We start from the raw sequence: 23,159 nt of genomic DNA, 5'->3' as shown, positions 1-23,159 counted from the left end.
TGGTCCTTTTGGGTTGCCTTCGCCATAGCAGTATGTAGGATGAATTAAGGAGAGAAAGGTTTAATTATGATTTATTAATATATTATGAGAATAATATATTAAATGAGAAATCATATTGTTTAATTAATATTAGTCAAGAATTAATAAAGAATTAATTTTGTGGCTAAAAGAAATTAATTAAACTTAGGGGACTGGAATTGTAATTATAAGATAATTGCAATTAGGCTATGGATCACCTTGGAATAACAGGTTGGATGAATTCTATGGGAAAGCCCATTAGAAATCGTCCAAGGCATGTTCCAGAAGGGGTCCATGGGCTGCTTAGGGATTAAGTAGTCAAATTAGGGTTTGCTTGTTAGATAACCCTAATTGCCTACCTATTTAAAGAAGAGAATATGACAAAAATAGCCAATCACATTAATTGCATTAAAAAATAGCCAAAAAAAATCGAGATTACATATATAGCCACCCATTTCGCAGATGAGAAGGTCCCATCTGCGAAATGGGCTTCTCATCTGCGAAAGTACAAGTGCCTAAAGCACAGTTGTGCTTTAGGCACTTGTACTTTCGCAGATGAGAATTTTTTTTTTTTTTAAATTTTTTCGGTATAAATAGGGGTAATTTCGCAGATGGAATAGGTCCCATCTGCGAAATCCTCTGATCCTATCTGCGAAATGATGCAACTTTTTTTATTTTTTTATTTTTTTATTTTTTTTTTAAGGTTGACTACGAAATGAATTGGTTTGACTACGAAATGGGCTTTGCTATATAAAAACTTTTGTAGAAAAAATATCATTTTGGTTGTTATTTGGTTTGTGAAATACTCTCTATCTCTACAATTTGCTCAAAAAATGATTGAATATTTGGTTTGTCTTGTAACCGGTGGGAGATGGCAAGTTAATGGAACTAATCTGGAATACATATGTCCACACGGAGGTATTTCTGAACTTGCTTTGATATTTTCTGAGTATATTAGTTATAGTGATTTTGTATCTATGGTAAGAAGCAAAATTGGTTTGTTAGACAAATATAGAATTAGTCTTCGTTTCCACCATCCTGAATTAAATTATTATATAGCTATAGTTGAAGACGTGGATGTTAGAATGTTGATAAACGTAATCAAATGTAGTGGAGGAAGGGCTGTGAAAGTGTTTGTGGTGGTTGATGAAGTTGAGGAGGTTAATGGGGGCGGTGAAATTGGAAACGAAGTTGTTGGTAATTTATGCAGTTTTAAAGGGAGCAACGATCCGATAGGTACTTTCAATACTCCTAGTGTACCTCAGTTTCACAGTGTTGCTGAAAATGTTAATGTTAGTTATTCACCTATTCAATATGTGGATCCCGAGAATTACAAGTATGTTGGTGATGATGATGTTGGTACATATCTTAATCATGTTGGTGGTCGTTGTGATGATGTTGCCGAACAAGAAGTTAAACTTATGAATAGGCGTGTGGTAGATAAAACTAAAAAGAAAAAAAAATTCAACTCAAAAAAATGAAAAAAATCATGTTTACGGGCATTATGTTGATGTTGGTGATGTGTGTTTAGATATAACCGAGCTACAAAGTAATTCCGATAGAGATGAGTTGGGTGATGAAGTTAAAGCTAAGTATCCCGATAACCTTTTTCACGGTATGCCCCCTGTACCAGCATGGCCAGTTGATAATAATGAAGATATCCCAACACAGATGGTAGACATTAATCTTCAAAAGATTCAATGTGAGAGTATATTTAAAAACAAAGAACTTTTAAAGCGGTGTATTGGTAAAAAAATGTCTTCGAGAAGGTTTCCAGACGAGGACAAGTAGATCCACCAAATCAAGGTATGAAGTTGTGTGTGTTTCGAAAAATTGTTCTTGGTTACTAAGAGCAAAAGCAATTAAAAATACTGATGGACTTTTCCAAGTGAATAAATTTGTTGATGTACACACATGTTCTTCAACATTGTTGCAACCTAATCATCGACAAGCAAACAAATATGTTTTGGGTGAATATGTTGCTGATGTTTTGGCTGAAGACTATAGTAGAGTTTATCGGGGAAAAGAAATTGTTAATGATATTAATGCTCAATTGAATATCAATATCTCATACCATCAGGCATGGCGTGCGAAGCAATATACATTGTTGTCGTTAAGGGGTACGAAAGAGGATTCTTTTACCAAACTTCCGGCGTATTGTCACAACTTGGCCAAACATAATCCGGGTACTGTCACACATATTAAAACAGATGCTGATGATCGGTTTGAGTTTTTGTACGTCGCACTCGGTTACTCGGTTAGTATTATCATGTCCTAATTTTTTTAATATTTATTTTGGTGTATTTGAATAGATATACAATGTATTGTAGGTACGAGCTTTTGTCAATTTTTGTAAGCCGACCCTAGTAGTAGATGGAGCTCACCTAAAGGGCGAGTTCAAAGGTACTATGCTACTTGCAGTTACTAAGGACGGACAAAATCAAATATTACCGGTTGCATATGGTATATGCAAAAATGAGTGTACTGATTCTTGGACATGGTTTTTTCAAAAACTACGTGATTGCATAGGAAATATGTAGGAGCTTACAATTATATCTGATAGGTCTCCATCTATAGCAACATCCGTTGCCAACATTTATCCTCACGCTCATCATGGAATATGTGGTGTCCATTTGTATTTCAACATAGTATCTAGATTCGGCAAGAGTAAGACGGTTAAAGGAATTTTTTGGGAGGCGTGTAGGGCGTACACAGTTGATGCTTTTGATGCTGCCATGGATGTTATGAAAAAGACAAAAGAACCAGTATGGGAGTACTTAAAAAGTATAAATCCAGAAACCTGGTCAAGGGCACATTTTAAAGGGAACCGATACAATCTTATGCCGTCCAACAGTGCGGAGTCTATAAATGCATTATCTAGACACGCACGTAAGGTGCCAATACTTATGTTGATTGATTTTTTTCATGCTACAATGCAACAATGGTGGTTTCAAAGACGTAACTTTTCAGGTATTACGTAAATTTGTAATATTAATGTTTTATTAGTTTCGATGTTATTGATTTTAACTTCTTCATTTTGGCTGTTTTTTTAGCGGAAGCAACAACAACACTTACCCCTTGGGCGGATGAAGTTGTAAAAGAAAACAAGAATTTTTTTACCAAATGGGATGTTCGCATGATCTCAAATACGAAATGCGAGGTCAAAAAGGGGGCACAAAATGTGATTGTTGATTTTCAACATATGACATGTACATGTAGGCATTGGCAACTTGATGGGATACCTTGTGGTCATGTCATAAGATGTTTAACAGTGAACAATTACCAAGACTGCTTGAGGTTTGCATTAAATGCTTACTTTACCGAAACACTGAGGAAAACATATGAGGAATCAATAAACCCTCTGCCGAAGCCATCCGAATGGGAGATCCCCGATGATTTGATGATTGTTAAGCCACCTATAATGGATAAACGTCAGCCAGGCAAGCCAAGAAACACAGACCGCATTCCATCCCAAGGCGAGGGTCCAATTATAAAAGAGTGTTCTACATGTGGTCAACTAGGACACACGAGAAATAATTGTACTGGAAGGGCGTCTGGTAGCAGAGTAGGTCACATAATTTCTACTGCAGAAATGGCATATAATATTGGTGGTTCAGCGGGTTGCTCACAAACCCATAACGCTGATTTTGATATAAAACAACCTTGAAATTAAGAGTAATGACGAGTTGTTAGCTTATTATGTATTGTAATATTTTTATTGACTCTTACAAGACATTGTTATGCTTTCATATTTTAGTTAAGTTTGTTGATTATAACAATGAATGAAGCCTTTATATTATAAAATATAGTTTGCAGATTTATTTTAACAGTTACAACATGTTATTTAAAAAAAACAACAAACGATCCTTTGGCAACCTAATCTGTTTCATGATAATATTACAACAACTTTATAACTAATTTTTAAACTCAGGGAACTGCAACGGGTACTTCTCTTTCTCCATTGTTATATAGTCATCCCTAATTCTCATTTTGTCTTCGAAACGATCCTTTTTTACCATAATGTGTATCAACTGCTCATCCTTCTCAGCAAGCCGTTTTTCAGTCGTTTTGATTGCCTTCTTACTCTTTTTTATCCAATCTTTATGCTCTTTGATTTTGTTTTTATTGAGGTCAATCCATTCTTCAGCTTGTTTGCATTCCGAACCTATATCATTAGCAAGTTGAGTGAGAAGTCGGGATGACTCTTTGTCCTCTTCTTGTTGTGCTTCAGCCTTCTTTAATTCTTCAAAATTTTCATGTGACATATATGACCCGGCTGAAGAGGGTGTAAAAAAAGGGTCTACCGAATCACAGTAGTAACAATCTACTTCGTTGCATGAGCAAATTTCGAATTTGTGTGAGGAACTCATAATAAAATCGATGTTGTATTAAACTGGAGCAATAAGTGGTATTTATACATACTAGACAGTAATGAGAAGTCCAACTTTGAAATGACTAGACAGTAATGACAAGTCACTGTAGTAACCTGCACATCCCAGTGGGTCCCTTAAGTGACAAGAGATAAATGACAGTTTGACATGACAAAACACTGCATAAAGCTGAAATTCGTAGTCCAAATATAACCATTTCGTAGTCAAAGTATTATTTCATAGTCTATTTATTTATATAAATAGATGTTTAAGATCCATAAACCAAACACCCAAATCACCTAAACGAAACGAATTCCCATTATTAGAAATGTCGTCGAATGCAGCAAGTTCTTCGAATGAAGTACCTGGTTCCAATTTTGAAAGGCCATGGACGACAAACGAGGTGTTAGTTCTAACACGGTGCTGGCTAAGTGTTAAGGATGGTGAATCGTTACTTGCTCCCCCGCATTGCCTAATTGGTGATGAATGGAGTCGCATCACATCTTTGTTTAACCATGAGATGGGAGAAGGGCAAAAAAGAGAAAAATCATATGTTGTTACTAAGTGGACGGATGTAAAGGAGGAAGTGACATGGTTCAATCGAGCATGTAGTTATGCGAAACGTAACAATGTTCGTTGTCGTGACGAAGAAGAGTTCTTGGAAGTTGTTACAGAGTTTTACATCTTTGAGCATGAAGGCAGAGACTTCGAATATGAGGAAGTTTGGAAGGTTGTTAGAGATAAACAGTATTTCAAGTAGACCGCTCTAATTTGTGTTAAGAATAAGCCATGGACTTGTGTTTTACGTTAATGCTTTGTTCGTATTATGTCGTTTTTTTCATGTAATTGTTGTGATGTTTTAATGGTTCATGGAATCTTGTTACTAATGTATTCTAATATATTTTGATAACTAATGCAATGGTCATTTATTAACTCAAGTTAATCATACGAGTTTCTCACATAATAAACTAAAATATATATATTAACTCAACTTAATCATACGAGTTTCTCACATACTAAACTAAAATATATTTTAAACATATGAAATACATACGAATTACATACGAAATACATGAAAATAACCTAGTACTCACATAATAAACTAAAATAGATTTTAAACAAACGAAATACATAAGAAATACATGAAAATAACCTAGTACATGAAAATAACCTAGTACTCAAATAATAAACTAAAATAGATTTTAAACAAACGGGATATATTTCAAAATATTCCAAGGGGCTTCAAACTGGAATTCCAACCCGTTACTTAATGACTTGTATTCCTCCTTAGCAGCTTCCAAGATGACATCCTCAGTAGCATTTAAACGGGTGTCGTCAATTTTGGTATAAAGATCGTTGAATAATAGAACTTCGGTTTTCATTTCATACCATCTTGCTAAGATGTCTAGTTCGTCACGATCGTTTCTTGTAGCCATTCGGTTTTCAGCATTGAAAATATTTGTTAGACGGCTCCAAAACATTGGATCATTCAACTTGCTTGTCTCGTACACATGAATATAAGCATGTGTAAGAACCAAGAACTCTTCATTGCTCCATGATATAGAAGTCATTTGGATTGAAACAAAGAGGGTAGAATCTAAAAAACAATATTTGAACAACTATATTGGTTAATTTAATAACGTTTTGCATGTAACTTAGGGTCAATTTATAGTAGTTTCTACACAAAATCGCAGTTCAAACTTCTAATATTTCTGCAATTCATAGTCAAAATTAACTGACGAATGCAGTGTACTATACTTATAACACAACAGATCACTGTTCGAGTTGACAATTCATCCCCGGTTGAATGACAACACAATACATTGCTGTTTGAGTTGACAACTCATTGCACCAGGAAAGTAAGGAGTCGTTATAAATAGATTTCAATATCCGTTGTAATTGTATTCTATTACTTCCCTCCTTGCAATTATGGACTCACCACATATATGGAGGAACGCAGAGGAGGTCGCTTTGGTTCAAGCTTGGATTACAACTGTAGAGGTGGATTTTCCACCGGGTCCCCCACAAGTTCGTGCTGGATCATTTTGGTCTCGTGTCTGTCATTTGTTTCACCATTTAATGAACCGCACTCAATATCGAAGAAGAAGAGATGTCAAAGCGAAGTTTCTGGATATGAAAATGAAGGTGAAACAATTTCAACGTATTTATAACGAGTTGGATAACGAACATGCAAATACGGATGAAGACATTCTACGGCAGGTGGCTTTGGAACTATACCGCTTTCAATACGATGGTAGCAGTTTACCCACTTAGATGCATGGAATGTTTTAAAGAATGTCCCTTATTTTTAATATGCATGTTGGTTAAGTTAATTGTTTTTCGTTATTTAAGTTGCTTGTTGTTGTATGTGTCTAGTCGTTACTATTTAATAAACGTCCATTTCTTTTAATGTATGTTGTTCCCTCAATAGCCAATATTTAGAAAGCAATAAAATAAAACCGGGGTACATAAATAACTAACACATAATACGACATAAAAATAAACTGGGTACATGGATAACTAATACGTAACACAGCAGGAAAATAAAAACGGAGTACATAAAAAACTAATACATAATACTACATAAAACATAAATGTGCTACATGAATAACTACTACATTGAGGGAGGTAACAGGACCACCGTTTCATTTGGTATTTCCCAATGCTCATATGATGGTATACCATTCACCAACTCAGATCCATATGCAACTCGATACACATAATTAGTGAACTTGTATTCAACCATTCTCTGAATGGACTCAGATGTACGGGTTCTTAGACATGCTATAGCGTGGCCACATGGTATACCGCTTTTTTGCCATTTACCACAACTACATATCCTTCGTTCAAGTTGTACGTTGCTGGTGGCAAAAGTGTCATGGACTTCAAATGTATCCCCATACAAACGTTTTGCATTACAATTGTAAGACTTGCTGAGACTTTTTTGAACCTTACTCTCAACGTAAGGGGTCAACCCACCAAACAACCTCCCTGTAAAATTTGATATTTTAATAAAAATAGCAGCACAATAAAAAAACAAAATATAACAATCTCCCTTACCAGCCAGTTCGGCCCGTTCAGCATACTTTGATTTTATCGACGTGGTGGTTAACTCAATTATCGTTGTTATAGGAAACTCACGTGAGGATATAATTTGCAAAATTTCAGGGACGTCAATCGATTTAACATTGTAACGTATTTTTGGGAAAAATGCTCTTGTCCATTTTGAAATCGGTATATCATCAAGCCAGTAAATTGGACTCATAAGCAAGGTGCAGAAAGGTGGTTGCCTACATGTACTTTGCAACCTTTCGAAACACAAGTAAAAATCATCAACGCTATATGCATTGCATGACTTCCAAAACAACGATTCGACTTCCGTATTGTTATGTCCGATAGACTCACGTATTTTTCGAGCTATATCTTTAGGACAATATCCATGATAGGAATCCGGGTAGGCACTGTCAACACCAAAGTCTATGTTATCACACATGTTGCTTATGAAACCAACCTCTGTGTCCTCACCTAAACAATCTCTTAACCTCAACATGAACCATCTCCATGATTCTTCACACTGTAAGGTTCCCAGACCAAGTGCTAAGAGTAATGGCTCATGATTTCCATCTAAAGCCACTGCGAAGTACATTGTTGTCAGAAAGCTCCCAAGAAGGGGTAAATAACCCACATATATCAGCGGTATCATGCACCTAAGGAAGGTACGAATCTACATAAAAACGAACACATATTAGTGTTATGTAAGAACTAATCGGCATACATTACCATGAAATATTGTATAACTCAATAAAAGAAGTATGTTATACCACGCAACCTAAAGCCACAAAACAGAATTGAAAGCGGTTGTTATCGGTTTTCTTAATGGCTGTGAAGGTATTAGGATTTGTTCTTTGAAGGTTATGCAAGAAAATTGGTAGTTGAGAAAAGGTTCTTTGGCTGTGACTACTCATTTTCAATACCGATAATTGTGCTCTACAATGATCACACAAATGGAATTATAAATAGAAGTTATTGTATCTCTACTTATCAAAATTCATAGTTTAACCCTTTAAATTCGTAGTTGAACATTTTGAATTCATAGTCAAACCAGTTCATTTCATAGTCAAATTTCACTGACCGACATGACAATACTACAGAATGTACTTGTCTGCATTTCATAGTTGACCTTTTTGAATTCATAGTCAAACCAGTTCATTTCATAGTCAAATTTCACTGACCGACATGACAATACTACAGAATGTACTTGTCTGCATTCCATAGTTGACCTTTTTGAATTCATAGTCAAACCAGTTCATTTCATAGTCAAATTTCACTGACCGACATGACAATACTACAGAATGTACTTGTCTGCATTCCATAGTTGACCTTTTTGAATTCATAGTCAAACCAGTTCATTTCATAGTCAAATTTCACTGACCGACATGACAATACTACAGAATGTACTTGTCTGCATTCCATAGTTGAACTTTTTGAATTCATAGTCAAACCAGTTTATTTCATAGTCAAAAAGAATTGTCCATAATATGATTTATTCTATAAATGGGTGTCACTCATTATGAAAAAATTTAACTGAGAAAGTAACTCCGATTTAAAAGAATAAGAAGGCTAATGGCATACTGCAATTGTGGAGGAGAACGTATCGTTAGGATTTCGGGTACAGCTAAAAACCCAGGAAGATTGTTCTACGCTTGCCCGTATTTGGTATCATGTTCTTACCGTCATTCAAATTTAAACCCTCGTGTTTACATGACACAAATTTATTTTCTTACTGTGGATATTAAATTTAACAGGGACCAAAATGCGGGTTTATCAGTTGGGTTGATGAAGAGAAGGACCAATCTTCTATGGTAATAGCTAAAGTAGCTAACTCTAATAAGCTCTTTCAATCAGAAAATAAGAAGTTAAAGATAGCGTTGGTTTGTAGTTGGGTGTTGTTCTTGGCAGTTCTTGTTTACAAGTTGTAAGCTTTTCAATATTGTTTTTATGGTTTTGAAGTTGTTAGGTCAATAAATTGTTGTATTTGTAACGTTAAAACAAATGTTGTGGTCGTTCTTATGTTGAATTTATTGATAAGTAATTAGTAGGTCATTAAATTGTTGTAATTGTCGTAACATTATATTTTTTGTCATCCGTTGAGTAAACTCTAAAGATAAACTAATAATGAAATCCAACATTAATTTGTATATACATTTATATAATCCAACTACAGAGGAGCAAGACTAGACCCCCAAATAATTTTTGCCATCCGGAGACGGAACTCTAAAGCTGCGTTCTTTGGGTCAATAAGAACACGTATTGGTTGACCTGAAACCAATTGCTCCATAAACATACAAAGAAAAACACCGCAATCTCCCAAATGACTACTTTGTTGGGGAACGTTTTCTTCATAAATGAATTGCATATTCAATGGAATCCTTGGGATGTTCCTCCGCGCCCAATACTTAATCTTGTCCAAATAATTTGCCACCCGACGTTCAAATTTGGAAAAGATTCCTTCGGATTGGAATTTTTCATAAGCACCTCTACCAAGACTGTCATAAATATGCACTTCCATTGACGCTAATCGTAGTTCCCCAAATAGCCAATGATTAGGGGATGAATGAATCGGCAATAAGACCTGTATAAGGATCAGAAAATAAAATTATGTTTATTTACATCACAATACAAAAACATCACAATACAAAAACATAACAAAAAAACGATATTATTTTCAATATAAACTATTAAGTTTACCGTATCAACATCCCACCAAGCAACCATGAAGTTGGGGTATGTAGCAATACCAGCCATAAACGCCCTCCAGTCCTGTCCTTCTTCCAAAGCATGAGAAACAAAAAAAATTTGGAGGCATTATTGTATGTCGGTCGCTCTCAAACCGTCTCTCCATCAAAAGTCGGTACCAAATGGTTATATGCTACACACATGATACTTTTGTTATTGACTAAAAAACAATTAACTTTTAAAAGAATTAATTAACAATTTATTTACCGCTGACTCCAACCATCCGTCGTGTGTATGCCCAAACAATGAGCTCCAAAAATCTCTATCTAACACGAAATTAAACAAACGATGCTGCACATCGTATGAATGCAATACATAATTTTGGATGACATCCTCACCGCCTGCTACGTAAGGTTGCAGGCGCAACCTGGAGAAGTCATGAGCAACACCAAAAACTGGAGGAGGAACGGGGCTTGTTGATTTCATACCAACCTTCTTTTTTGTTCTTCTTTTTTGTTTCGGTGTCGTGTGCAACTAAAAACAATATTCAAATGTTTAAATGTATATCTTTCAGATAATTCACATAAACATAAAATCAACAGTTTATAAATAAAACGAATACCTCGGTGTAAGGAGTGCATAAAAATTGTGATGGTTTTCGACTCCTAGGTTTATCGGGTGTAACTTCTTTGTCATCATCATCATCATGAAAATAATCTACATTTCCCATTATTATAAGTTCGTCTTCATCCGACACATCATCATCAAATTTGTTCCCTGCATTGTCATTCCTCTCCTCCCACTCCTACATTAAAGATAATACTTTATACTTAATAACGAAATACACATAATTTAATAAGCAATAATATCTAAATAAACAAAATATTAATATTAATGTAACTATATAATAACCTCTTTAACTTCACTATAATCGTTTACATCACACACATCATCATCAAATTTGTTCCCCGCATACTGAGTACTCTCCTCCAACACCTATATTAAAAATATAACTTTTTACTTAATAACAAAATACACTTTATTAAAAAGTAATTATTAAAATCGTAAAGGTAACATCTATAACAACCTTGTCGTCTTGAGTATCACCAAAAACATTTTGAGTTGTATTGTTTTTATTCATCACTTCATCTTGCACAACCTATATTTTCAAATATAAAATATGAACACAGGTATTCATATATGTTAATAAAATTTAATAAATAATGTAGCGTGTAACTAACTTGTTCATCATAATTTCTTTGTGACACTGTCGGTTCCTCAAAAATAATGTCGTTCCAAAATTGTTCATTATTCACTTCTTCAACAAAAACCTACAGAAAAACCTCTGTAGGTTTTTGTTGATTCATAAACACATGTTGCTCCAGTGCATGTACCCGTTTCAACAACTCGTCTAGCTTGTGTTTCCCACTGCCCCGACCTCTACCATGAGAGCGACCACTGGACGACATACTAGACGAAGATTCGTCTTGTCTCCTAAAATGGTCCCGTACTGGGGATGGAACTGCTTTCCCTTCACCATATACATACTCTTGAAATGACATATAATAAAAAGATGTCATCTCACCATCACCCGGTAACATGTTTTGTCTTGGTGGTAGCCCCTCCTAAAAAATTAAACATATTAAAAATGCATATAAAACTATAATAATCAACTTTATTAATAATAACGAAATATTTTTAAACCTGCATCTTTGACCAAATCTTGTTCACGTCAACCCATTTCAATTTTTTTGTTCCGCTCCATCTTTTCATCCGAGGCAAGTCTTTATTTTTTCTCAATGCAAATCCACATGCACGAACAGCCGGAATCATCTCATATATCCATATCTACAATTTTGTACAATAACAGTAATAAAAGTTAAAATTAAAATAAAAAATATAACAATAAAACAATTTAAATATAAGAAAGTTTTTATACCCTAATTGGAGCCGTAAATCCTGAGACGGAATACTTTAAAGTTTGACCACGCTGAGGAAGTGATAAATAATGATTTATCTTATTCCACGTATCCTCAAGGTCAACAAAAGTAAAATCCCATAGATAGCTACCCCAAGAGAAGCTAACAAAACAAAAAAAAACAAAATTGATTATTATATAAATTATAACTTTAATAAAATAGAACTTTTAACGTAAAGAAAATATACCTATTACAGAGATCCAAATTCTCAGCCAAAAAAAACCAATCTTGTGGCACCCGATCGTTAACTTCTTTGCCCAAAAAACCTTCACACAAAATGTATATCAAACATACTCTAACTGCATCAAGGTCGTCAAGTGCTAGGAATGTTTGATTTAAAATTAAACTTTTCAGGTCGCCGATTTTCACCGAACTATTAGTATGGTCCGGAAATAGCCGTTCACGCAGTAAACATCTTTTTTTACTGCTTATTAATTTTTCCGACCCTTTTCTCCTAATGTTTTTTGGATACTCCCCAAAATTGAAGCCGGTAATCAAACAAAACTCTTCCGGCCCATAAACCATTTTGGTATTGCCTACTCGAAAATATAAACGTTTTATTCCATCTGGAGATAAAACAGGGTCCGGTCGGATCTGATGAAGGAACATTTTATGAAACAATAAAGCGTCCCCTTGTAAACGAGGGACATCAATAAAATAGCCAAAGACGGTATTTCTGAAAATAGCACGTCGGGCATCATCTAAAACTTCAAAGACTTCCCATATGTTACCGCCAGAGCCTTTTAGGTTCGCAAAGGCTTTCGTATTCATTAAACTAAAATCATGCTGCAAAAAAAAAACACAAAAACAAATTAGATAACTAAAAAATATTTTTTTTTTAAATATATGATTACGAACTGCAAATACTTTCTTAATTACTAATATATATATTTCCCCAATAAAAAACAATAACATACACATATATAAACAATTTTCCAACTTATACAACAAATATATTTACGATAGAAAACAATATCATACATAATTATATAAATATTTTCAACTTAAACATATTTTCAACTTAAACAAATTTTCAACTTAAACGACAAATATATAAACAATTTTTATCTTTCTAATTAAAACTAACATTATATAACCATATAAACAAAAAAATTTAAAAATAAAACGACAACCAAACTAACAATTTTGCAAGTTATACGACTACTTTATACAAAATTTTCAACTTATACGACAAATAAAAACAATTTCTAACAATATATATACGACAAATTTTCAAATTATACAAATGTTATACGACAAATATATATACAAACAACTATTTTGCAGTTTATATAAACAATTATAGGATAAAAATTTACAAGATTTCAGGTTATACAACAACTAAAAAAACTACAAAAATAACAAATTGTAAACATTATCTACGCAGTCTCTACTTGTCTCTACTTGCATTTAAACTTCAAGTATACTAAAAATATACTAAAACTATCAAACACAACAAAATTACCCTTTTTTAACACTAAATAATACAACAATTGATAAAAAAATAACTTTAAACATTAAAAGAGTTAAAATCTAACCATATTTGCGGGATTGTTGATATAATCCTCCATTTTCTTCAAAAACTAGCCAAAATTCCGAGAGAAGCCCAAAGTTAGAGAGAGTTTTTGTGTAGAGAATGGTGAAAATGAAAAAAAAAAAAAAAAAAAAACGTTTTTATACCTAAAAATCACCCATTTCGCAGATGAGAAGGTCCCATCTGCGAAATGGGTGGCTAAATATGTAATCCCGATTTTTTTTTGGCTATTTTTGTAATGCAATTAGTGTAATTGGCTATTTTTGTCATTTTCTCTTTAAAGAACTCTTGAGACCCAAAAACGTGGCTAATTCTTCCTTTAGGGTTTCCAGCTATGTTTGGTGCCTCCTCTCTCCTCCCTCTTCATCCAAGTTGCTTAGTGGTGTTTGTGACTCCATTAGAGGTGCAACACTTGAGGCACTAAGCTTTCTGAAGCCAAGGATTGATTGTTATTGCTATATAACAATCAAAGGTAAGATCTAAACCCTAATTTCAGTTATAGTTTATTAGATCTAGGGTTTATGGCTTTGGATTATCAATTGCATGCTCATTAGACAAACTAGATCCAAAGTTATTAGGTTTTGCATGTACACCATAGGAATGTTGTATTGCTCGAAACCCATCAAGTTGAAGGATAAAACTCGACGATTTGGGTCAACTCAGGCTGTTGACTTTGACTTTGGACTCATGCCTTTGACCAAGTTTGTCCCAAGGGGCGTTTAAAGCAATTTAAATTGGAAAGTGTGGGCTTAGGATAAGGCCCGTATGGGATTGGGCCCAATTTGGAAAATTGGGCCATTAGTGGGCTTTCTTGGATTGTGTGGATTTGGATCTTGTTGGATTTAGGTCTTGGGCCTTAGTTATAAATCTTGTTGGGCCAGGGGTAAAATGTTCATTTTACCGAAGTATGGATTTTGGATCATGGTTTGGGACCCAATTGCTAATTGGGTGATATTTTGGTATTGTTAGCTCGAGGAGTTATCTGGGCAGCAGCTAAGGATTTCTGCAGTAGGGCTTCAGCATTCGAGGTAAGTCTGCTCACTGTTGTATGGGTCGAAGGTACCAATTCCGGCCCATTTGATTTATGTGTTATAGTAAGACCCGGGGGTTAGCCCTTGGCATTATGTACGAAAGACCATGAGGCGTCTCCTGGAACACTGTATGCAAGACCAGAGTCTAAACTTTGGCAAGTAATTAGTTAAGTAGTATAGTTTTTATGCTAGTTGTCTTTGTGATGCTTGCATGGAAGACCAGGAGGTGGCTCTTGGCACTTGTATGTAAGACCCATGGTTGTAGCCCCCGACCTGGAAAGAAAGACCACGAGGTGGCTCGTGGCATAATGACAAAACTATGGTTGGCACATAACACTCTCATTGATTATGGTATATGATTGATATGTATGACTCTCAGTTATGTATAGCATGTATGGATCGTTTGATATATATGGTATGTGGTATTTGGGGAACTCACTAAGCTTTGTGCTTACGGTTTTCAGTTTATGTTTCATGTACTTCAGTTATCAAATGAAAGAGCGCGGGATGATCGCAGCACATACACCCGTGTTTTCCGCAATATGTGATTTTTGGGAATGAACTCTGATAACTGTGTTAATTGAAATACTTTTTAATGTTTAGAGCAAAGTTACAACAGTGTTTTGATTATAATAAAAATGAAAATTTTACCTTAGAATTTTGGGTTGTTACAAATGCATTAGGGGAAGTATAGGAAAGTAGGGGTGAATCCACAAGGACACGTCCTAAGGTCTATGCCTCTCTTGCATAAGGCACACACTAATTTAATAGAAATTAAAATAGGGGAAATTATTTGATTATTAAAACTAATTTGGACTGAATTTTATAAAAGAAAAATGCAATTTAAATACTAGGGTAAAATTCAGAAAGTAAAACAATTTTAGTTTCACGGAAACTCTCTTAATCATACAAATAACCTTCAACATGATAATTGAGTTGTGTACTGTTTAAATTGGTACTGAAAATTACTAATAAGTTCTAACGGTTTTCTTTTACTAAGATGTTTAACCAAAACAAGCTCTTTGAATTAAATATTACTTTTTATTAAATTAATCAAATAAGCTTTTAACTAATTTACAAAAGCAACATTAGACACAGTGTAAAATTCCTAGTAAAGTCCAATACTTCTCATAAGTTTGGAAGTGTAAAGACTTTTTTGATCAGTTTATATTAAAGTTAATCCTAAAACATAATCAACCTAATATCCGTTACTTTTACTAATTAATAAAGACAATTACGTATCTAAACAAATCAGATAATTGGAATGGATTATTTACAATTAAAGTGGCCAACAAAAACTGAATTAGAATCAAACGTTTAATTAAGCATAAAACTGATCAAGCTAAACAGTAAACACAATTAGATATCATCCGTAACTGAACGCAGTGCATTTGGTTGTGGAAATTTTTCCAGTTTTCTAGGAAATTTTTCCAAGAAAAACGGAAATTTTTAAAATGTGTTTGGTTCGTTCAGTTTTCCAAATTATATGTAAATTTGAAAAGTGATTTTTATAGTTTTCCAAAATTTTAAGATGGAAAGTAAAAACTTCACCGGTTCCAACCAAACGCGTTTTTTAAAATTTTCATTGAAAACTAAAAATGAAAACTCAACTCTATTTTCAAAACATTTTCTTTGAAAATGAGAACAATTTTTCCTAATAAAATGCACCCTTGTGGAAAACTTTCCAATTTTCTAGGAAAATTTTCCAAAAAAAAGAAAATTTTGAGAATGCGTTTGGTTCGTTCAGTTTTTCAAAATTTCCTAAAAAATGAAAATTTTCAGGTTACGTTTAGTTACGGAAAAACAATTTTCATTTTCCCTTTTCAGGTTTCGTTTTTTGTTTTCAGTTTTCATTGAAAAACTTAGAAAACGCGTTTAGTTAAAACTTATTCATTTTTCATTTTTAGTTTTAAAAATTAGAAAACGCATTTAGATGTGTACATTTCTATCGGTTTTCATTTTTAGAAAACGGTAGCGGTGGTAGGGTGGGAATAGGGGTGGTGGAGGGGGGGGGGGGGAGGGTGATGTCGATGACGGCGATGGTGGTAGCGACGGCAATTGTGGCAAAGGTGGTGATGACGGCGACGGCGGTGGTGGTGGTGACGGGGGCGACGACGGTGGTGATGGTGATGGTAGGTCGGTGATATTGGTGGTGGTGTTGGGTGGGTTGGTGTATGTGTATGTTTGTGGGGGTGAGGTGTGTGTGTGTGTGTGTGTGTGTTTGTAGGGGTGTGGGTGCACGTGGGGGTGAGGGTTGGGGTTGGGGTTGGGGTTGGGGTGGGTGTGTATATGTGGGGGTCGATGTGTAACATCCCAAAAATACAGGCCAAAAAAATTCATTTTTAAATACGTCATTATAATGTCATGTCAAAACCAAAGTATAAATAATCAAACGTGTTATCATAAAATAATATCAGAGTGTAATCCCAAAGATCTCACATGCGGAAAACCATAGTGTGATGCGCTGCGATCAAGCCGGTTCCTTTCCTTTAAACACGAAGTACCTGAAACCAAAACTAAAAACCGTAAACACGAAGCTTAGTGAGTTCCCCCAACATACCACATACCATACAATCACATAACATACAAGTATTTTTAGGCATATCTAGGTGCCCGACCTACCCCTTCGGTCTTCTCGACCGGATACTGACCAGTATATCTGGGAGCTTGCCTCCCCTTCGATCCTCTCGACCGGACACTGACTAGCATATATGGGTGCTGGTCTCCCCTTCGGTCCTCTCGACCGGATACTGACCAGTATATCTGGGAGCTTGCCTCCCCTTCGGTCCTCTCGATCGGATACTGACTAGCATATCTGGGTGTTGGTCTCCCCTTCGGTCCTCTCGACCGGATACTGGGGACTATTTCACCCCTACCACTACCACATAACACATATATCTCAAACTATCTAGCATGGTTGGGCATAACCGCTCCTTCAGCCCTATCGACCGGTGTTCTGGGGGACTATCTCCCCCTACTGTCACTAGCACATAGCATCGTATCATACTAGCACAATAACATATCACAGGTAGTAGCAAACCTAGATGAATATCACAGAGACAAACATCTATCATATAATCCTACTGGTGGGCCGACATTGTGGTCGTAGACCCACCGCTACTGGAAGGTAACTCACCTCACACTGCTGAAGTCCCGAAGGCACAATCCCCCACTAGCTGAAATCCCGCAGACTCGACCCCAACTGTTGGCTGACAGATTCCCGATCTGTCAATATCAAAACATCACCCAATTAATAATTGGATCCCACTACATAACCATAAACACTTACTTTGGATAATTACATTACCCCAAGCTTGGCTTATTCAAGCCCAAGGCCCAATCCGTAGGCCCAAAGTCAACTAGGATCCAAAGCCCAACACATGGCCCAATTTTCCAAATTGGGCCTAGGCCTATACATGGTCTCATTTTAAGGCCCAACATCATATACTCATTAAGGCCCAAACTAAGGCCCAACTATGGCCCAATTTTCCAAATTGGGCCCAAGCCCCTTACATGGGCCTTACCCCAGGCCCATTAAATTATTCTAGTCCATTGGCTTGACTTTGGATGGCCCATTAATAACCCAACCCTCAAGGCCCAATAGAAAGGTCCAACAATAAACCCAAGTGAAATTAGCGTTTCACATAAAATGACAATTGGGGTTAGGTTTCCTACTTAACCCATTAAGGACTTAATCCATTAAGTCTATTATCGCTTAGATTAATCTTTGCCAAAGTTTATTATTTAATATCTCAAGTTATTAAATAATCTCCGTGTGTCCCGATTAATTCCCCCAAATTAGGGTTTCATGGCATTAGGGTTTTCCAAACCCTAATTAGGGTTTCCAACCCAATACTAGTCCATTAATTAATTTTTTGGGCTTTTAGATCAATTAGGGCTTTATTGGGCCTATTAAGCCCACTAGAATACCATTAAGCCCATTAGGGTTTTATTAGGGTCCATTGGAGTCCATTAAGCTTCATTGGGCCCATTAGGGTTTCAAGCATTCCCAATCGAGTCAACTCACAAGACAAGCACACCGCCACCCGACATAGCGGCCGGTGGCGGCAAGAGGCGGCAACCACTACCCTAAGGTGGTGGTTTTCAATTCCTTTTATTATTCAAATTTCAGATTACATTTTACAAGGCTAATAATCAAAATAAACACACAAAATCACTATGATACATGGTGTTTCAAGGCGGCAGCCACCACCTCACGGTGGTGGCAGTGGTTGTTCTTGATATTCCGGCCAAACAAGCCACTCACGACGCACACACAGAGAAAACACACACGCACATTTTGAAGAGTGGTTCACGCACCATCCACCCACCTGGTGGCTCCTGGCGGTGGCAATAGCGAATCTAAGATGGCAGCCACAATTAATTGACCTGTGGACGGTAGTAGCCACCATGGCCAACTGTCATGGTGGTTCTTCACAACCCTACTCGACCGACAGTCCACACACACGAACACAACGACATTTCGAGATGGCAAATGGTGACTAGAGCAACAAAACATGCCAGACGGCGGCGACAGCGGTGCTCACAGCGACATTTTGCGATTGCTAGAGCAGCGACTCGAGCCACGATTGCAGCGGCAACAGCGACGAAGCCACATGTGGTGTTTAGTGACGGTGGCGCAGCCCAACGGGGATCGAATCGGAAGAAAGAGAAGGAGAGAAAGAGCAGCATTCGGGAAATAGCAACAGCAGCCACAGTCTCGTCCTTCATGCTTGTTGCCGGAGTCACTCGATCGGTGGTTAGCAATATCGACGGAGTAGGGAACGGCCGCTGGAGATGAGGGAGGTATAAGGTGGTAGAGGGTTGGCGGCTGCAATGCGTTTCTAGGGTTTACCTTTTTAACCCCCTGCCTTGGAAATATTTTCAAAACTAATCCAGGATTTACCTTTTTAACCCCCGATTCCATAAATCTTTACAATATAACCCATAATTTACATTTTATCCCTTAGTTCCATAGTTCCTTTCATATTGAGTCCTAATTGTTACCCATCAGCCCCTGTCTTCATAAATAATTAAAAGCTGAGTATGAAAATTACACTTTTAATCCCTAATCTCTTAAAGTGTGACAATTAGCTCTACGAGACCATCATTTGGTATATAATTATTTATTTTAGGGCTTCTATTCGCTTATTATTTTATTTATTTATTTAATAAATAAACGGGGCTTTACACGATGGGTGTGTGTGGAGGGGTGTTGGTGTGGGTTGGAGTGAGTGTATGTTTGTGTGTGTGTGTTTGTGGGGGTGGGGGTGGGTGTGGGTGTGTGCGTGTGTTTGTGGTTGTGTGTGTCTTTGTGGGGGTGGGGGTTTGGGGTAGGTATGTGTTTGTGGTGTGTATGGGTGTGTATGGGTGGGTGTGTGTATGTGTTTGTGGGGATGGGCTTGGGAGTGGGTGGGTGTGGGTATGTAGGGGTATGGTGGGTTGGGGGTGTTAAAATGGAGGTAAATAGAGGTAAGAGTGGATGTGTGTTTATCTTTTAGAAAAATATTAGAATTAGAAGAATATGGAAAAAAATGATTATAAGTTTTCCAAAAATTTCCAACATCTTTGTAATTTAAAAAACGGAAAATTTTCCGTGAAAAATTTAGAAAAATAGATGAACTAAACACGTTTTGAAATTTTTCATTTTTTTTGGAAATTTTTTTGGAAAAGGCTAATTTTTCTGCAATTAAACGCGACCTCAGTTCATCAAATTGTACGTAAATTTGAAAAGTGATTTTATATTTTTCCGAAGTTTTCTAAAAATCTAAGATGGAAAATGAAAACCCAACCGGCTCCAACCAAACACATTTTTAAAATTTTCATTGAAAATTGAAAATGAGAATTCAACTCTATTTTTTGAAATATTTTCTTTGAAAAAAAATAGTTTTTCACAACCAAACACACCCGTGGTGTTTTCAACATCTTCTATAATATGTAGAAGGAAACCCATTGCACAACTTTGTGCGGACCTATCCAAACCCGAAAGAACACCCCCCCCCCCCCCCCCCCCCCCCCCCCCCGTTCATCAAATTGTACGTAAATTTGAAAAGTGATTTTATATTTTTCCGAAGTTTTCTAAAAATCTAAGATGGAAAATGAAAACCCAACCGGTTCCAACCAAACACATTTTTAAAATTTTCATTGAAAATTGAAAATGAGAATTCAACTCTATTTTTTGAAATATTTTCTTTAAAAAAAAATAGTTTTTCACAACCAAATACACCAGTGGTGTTTTCAACATCTTCTATAATATGTAGAAGGAAACCCATTGCACAACTTTGTGCGGACCTATCCAAATCCACGTCAATGGTCTGTCGGGTCTTCCTCTAGTTGGAATAAAGGGACATATGAGTTTGTCCTTCAAAAACTCACTTAAGTACTAATTAAAATCCGAACATATATATATATATATATATATATATATATATATATATATATATATATATATATATATATATATATATATATATATATATATATATATATATATATCAAGTATATATCAAAATGAGTTTTAAAAATACAAAAATTCAGATAAATATTGAAAAATGAACCACGATTTGGAGTGTAATTTATAATCTTACAAAAACCACATCTTGTATTGGGAATGTTTGAATTTTACCTCAAAAGAATTGAATTGATCTCCTTGTTTTTGTAAAACCTCTCAATTTCATGTGCCCAAGTGAATTTCACTGCAACTTGTGTTACCTTCATAAAGAAGAGTTATGAGTTTTGGGCAAAGTGGTGTATTGTATCGGTCAATATAGATTGGGTCAACTCACAATATTTCTTATATTTTTTTATTTAATTTGAATTAATATATTATATAATTATAGAGGTTATGGCGTTATGCTAATAACATAATAATATTTGTATCTTATTAATGTGATGTAAGAAATTATAAATATTTAGATGCATTTTGGAGACTTTTAAACCTACCGTATTTTGGCAAAATTACACGGTATCTAGTTATAACTATTATTATATAGACGTGCAAGGAAAAAGTGGGATGTAAATTTTTTAAAATGTAAAATAACATAAAATTTAAAAACTAAAAGCTCTCAAAAACTATTTTAACTAATTTTGGATTAATTTTTTTTGTTTAAAATACAAACTTTTAAGCTCATACTCATAAAAGAAGTTTTTTCTTTGGAGTTATTTCACAAATTTATAAAAACTCTCAAAAGTTAGCTGTCAGAATATCATATTATATTTTAGATTAAAATTTGATAAATAAAAAAAAACGAAACAACTCATCCTTGGTAAATTGATATGAATTGTCGTCCCTATTGATAAATAATAATCACCATAAAAAGATATTAAAAAAGAATTTATCAACATTCAAAATCCATGTTTGGCAAATAAGCCATTCAACCACAGAAAAGAACATTCTATATATTTTTTTAGCAATGTTGACATTTATTAAAATTTAAAAAGTTGATATTACTTTTATAATTAAAATCTATAACCTCTGAAACTAAGGTGCTGTTTGATTTTCTGAAGCAAAAATTTATAAAGTCTGCGGACCACCTCTGCAACCCCTGCAGTAGAAGAGGTGGACCAAACGGCTGCAGACTGTAATAAGAAGCGTGTTTGTTTTTTTAACATCTGCATACTGCTTCAGATATTAAAAAATTAAAATAAACTACTTTTATAAATCAAAAATAGTTTTTTTAATACGAAAAATTTAATAATGTATAACATTTCGGCAAGAATGAATGATAAGTAAAAAATAATTATATTTCAACAAAAAAAACAAAGATATTTAGTAAAAAAATAATGATATTTCATCAAAAAGTATCATTATTCAATATAAAAAAACGAAAAAAAAATCAACAAGAATAAACAAAAAACGAAAAAAAAAGTGAAATAAAATTTCAACAACATATAATAAAAAATTTAGCAAGAAAAAAAAAGAGGCTGGAAAAGGTAGTACAACTGCTGCGTCAAACAGAGCACGCACATAAGTTTTTGACTCTGAAGACTTTTAAAAAACAAACAACTGCGAGATGAAAAGTGTTGTGCGTGTGTTGCACCGTGCAGCAATAAGAGGTCTGAAGAGGTTTTTTCCAAAAAACAAACAGCACCTTGCTTGAGTTCTTCCTCAATACTCACTAAACAATTATTCAAACATATTTCAAATTCTGGTACAAATAGCTCCTTCATGCATTATATATTATCTCATTAATATTGTTATTGACTATTTCACATAATAATGAATAAATTATTTCACAGAAACTCAAGTTATGATTATGTAAAAAATAGATGTGGTCCAAAACCATCCCAATTATGACATTAACAAGACACAAATGAGATGGACAAAACCTTAAACCACTTATTAATTTGGTTATGATTTTGTCAAAGTGGTCCCAATTTATTTCGATCATCTATTGTTTCATTTGTATGGCACATAGTACAATTATAATCCCTAGATATAAAACCATTTATTTTCCATATTACACATTAAAATAATATGATATATGAATCA

At 35.0% G+C, this 23,159-nt stretch overlaps 2 protein-coding genes across 2 annotated transcripts; both read right to left on the bottom strand.

The window, feature by feature from the left end:
- Positions 1-9,509: 9,509 nt before the first annotated feature.
- On the bottom strand, positions 9,510-10,312 carry LOC128126293 (uncharacterized). Its single transcript, XM_052764033.1, has 2 exons — positions 10,137-10,312; positions 9,510-10,020 (listed from the first exon to the last, which is right to left on the bottom strand). The coding sequence occupies exons 1-2, from the start codon at positions 10,191-10,193 to the stop codon at positions 9,607-9,609; spliced, it is 471 nt and encodes a 156-aa protein (XP_052619993.1). The 5' UTR covers positions 10,194-10,312; the 3' UTR covers positions 9,510-9,606.
- Positions 10,313-11,455: 1,143 nt separating this feature from the next.
- Positions 11,456-12,208, bottom strand: LOC128125993 (uncharacterized). The gene is made up of 3 exons (XM_052763663.1): positions 12,064-12,208; positions 11,829-11,972; positions 11,456-11,749 (listed from the first exon to the last, which is right to left on the bottom strand). Exons 2-3 carry the CDS (start codon positions 11,955-11,957, stop codon positions 11,456-11,458), a joined length of 423 nt encoding a protein of 140 aa, XP_052619623.1. The 5' UTR covers positions 11,958-11,972; positions 12,064-12,208.
- Between the last annotated feature and the right edge of the window lie 10,951 nt (positions 12,209-23,159).

The sequence above is a fragment of the Lactuca sativa genome, chromosome 5 (assembly GCF_002870075.4).
Source record: "Lactuca sativa cultivar Salinas chromosome 5, Lsat_Salinas_v11, whole genome shotgun sequence".
In the NCBI taxonomy this organism is placed as follows: Eukaryota; Viridiplantae; Streptophyta; class Magnoliopsida; order Asterales; family Asteraceae; genus Lactuca; species Lactuca sativa.
This window is presented reverse-complemented; position numbering and strand designations above follow the sequence as displayed.

Excerpts from the sequence above, each read along its gene's own strand:
- LOC128126293 (XM_052764033.1), bottom strand. The coding sequence starts at position 10,193 with ATGGCTGGTATTGCTACATACCCCAACTTCATGGTTGCTTGGTGGGAT. Across the intron at positions 10,021-10,136 it reads CTTGGTGGGATGTTGATACG|GTCTTATTGCCGATTCATTC; the intron begins GTAAACTTAATA and ends ATCCTTATACAG.
- LOC128125993 (XM_052763663.1), bottom strand. The coding sequence starts at position 11,957 with ATGATTCCGGCTGTTCGTGCATGTGGATTTGCATTGAGAAAAAATAAA. Across the intron at positions 11,750-11,828 it reads AGATTTGGTCAAAGATGCAG|GAGGGGCTACCACCAAGACA; the intron begins GTTTAAAAATAT and ends TTAATTTTTTAG.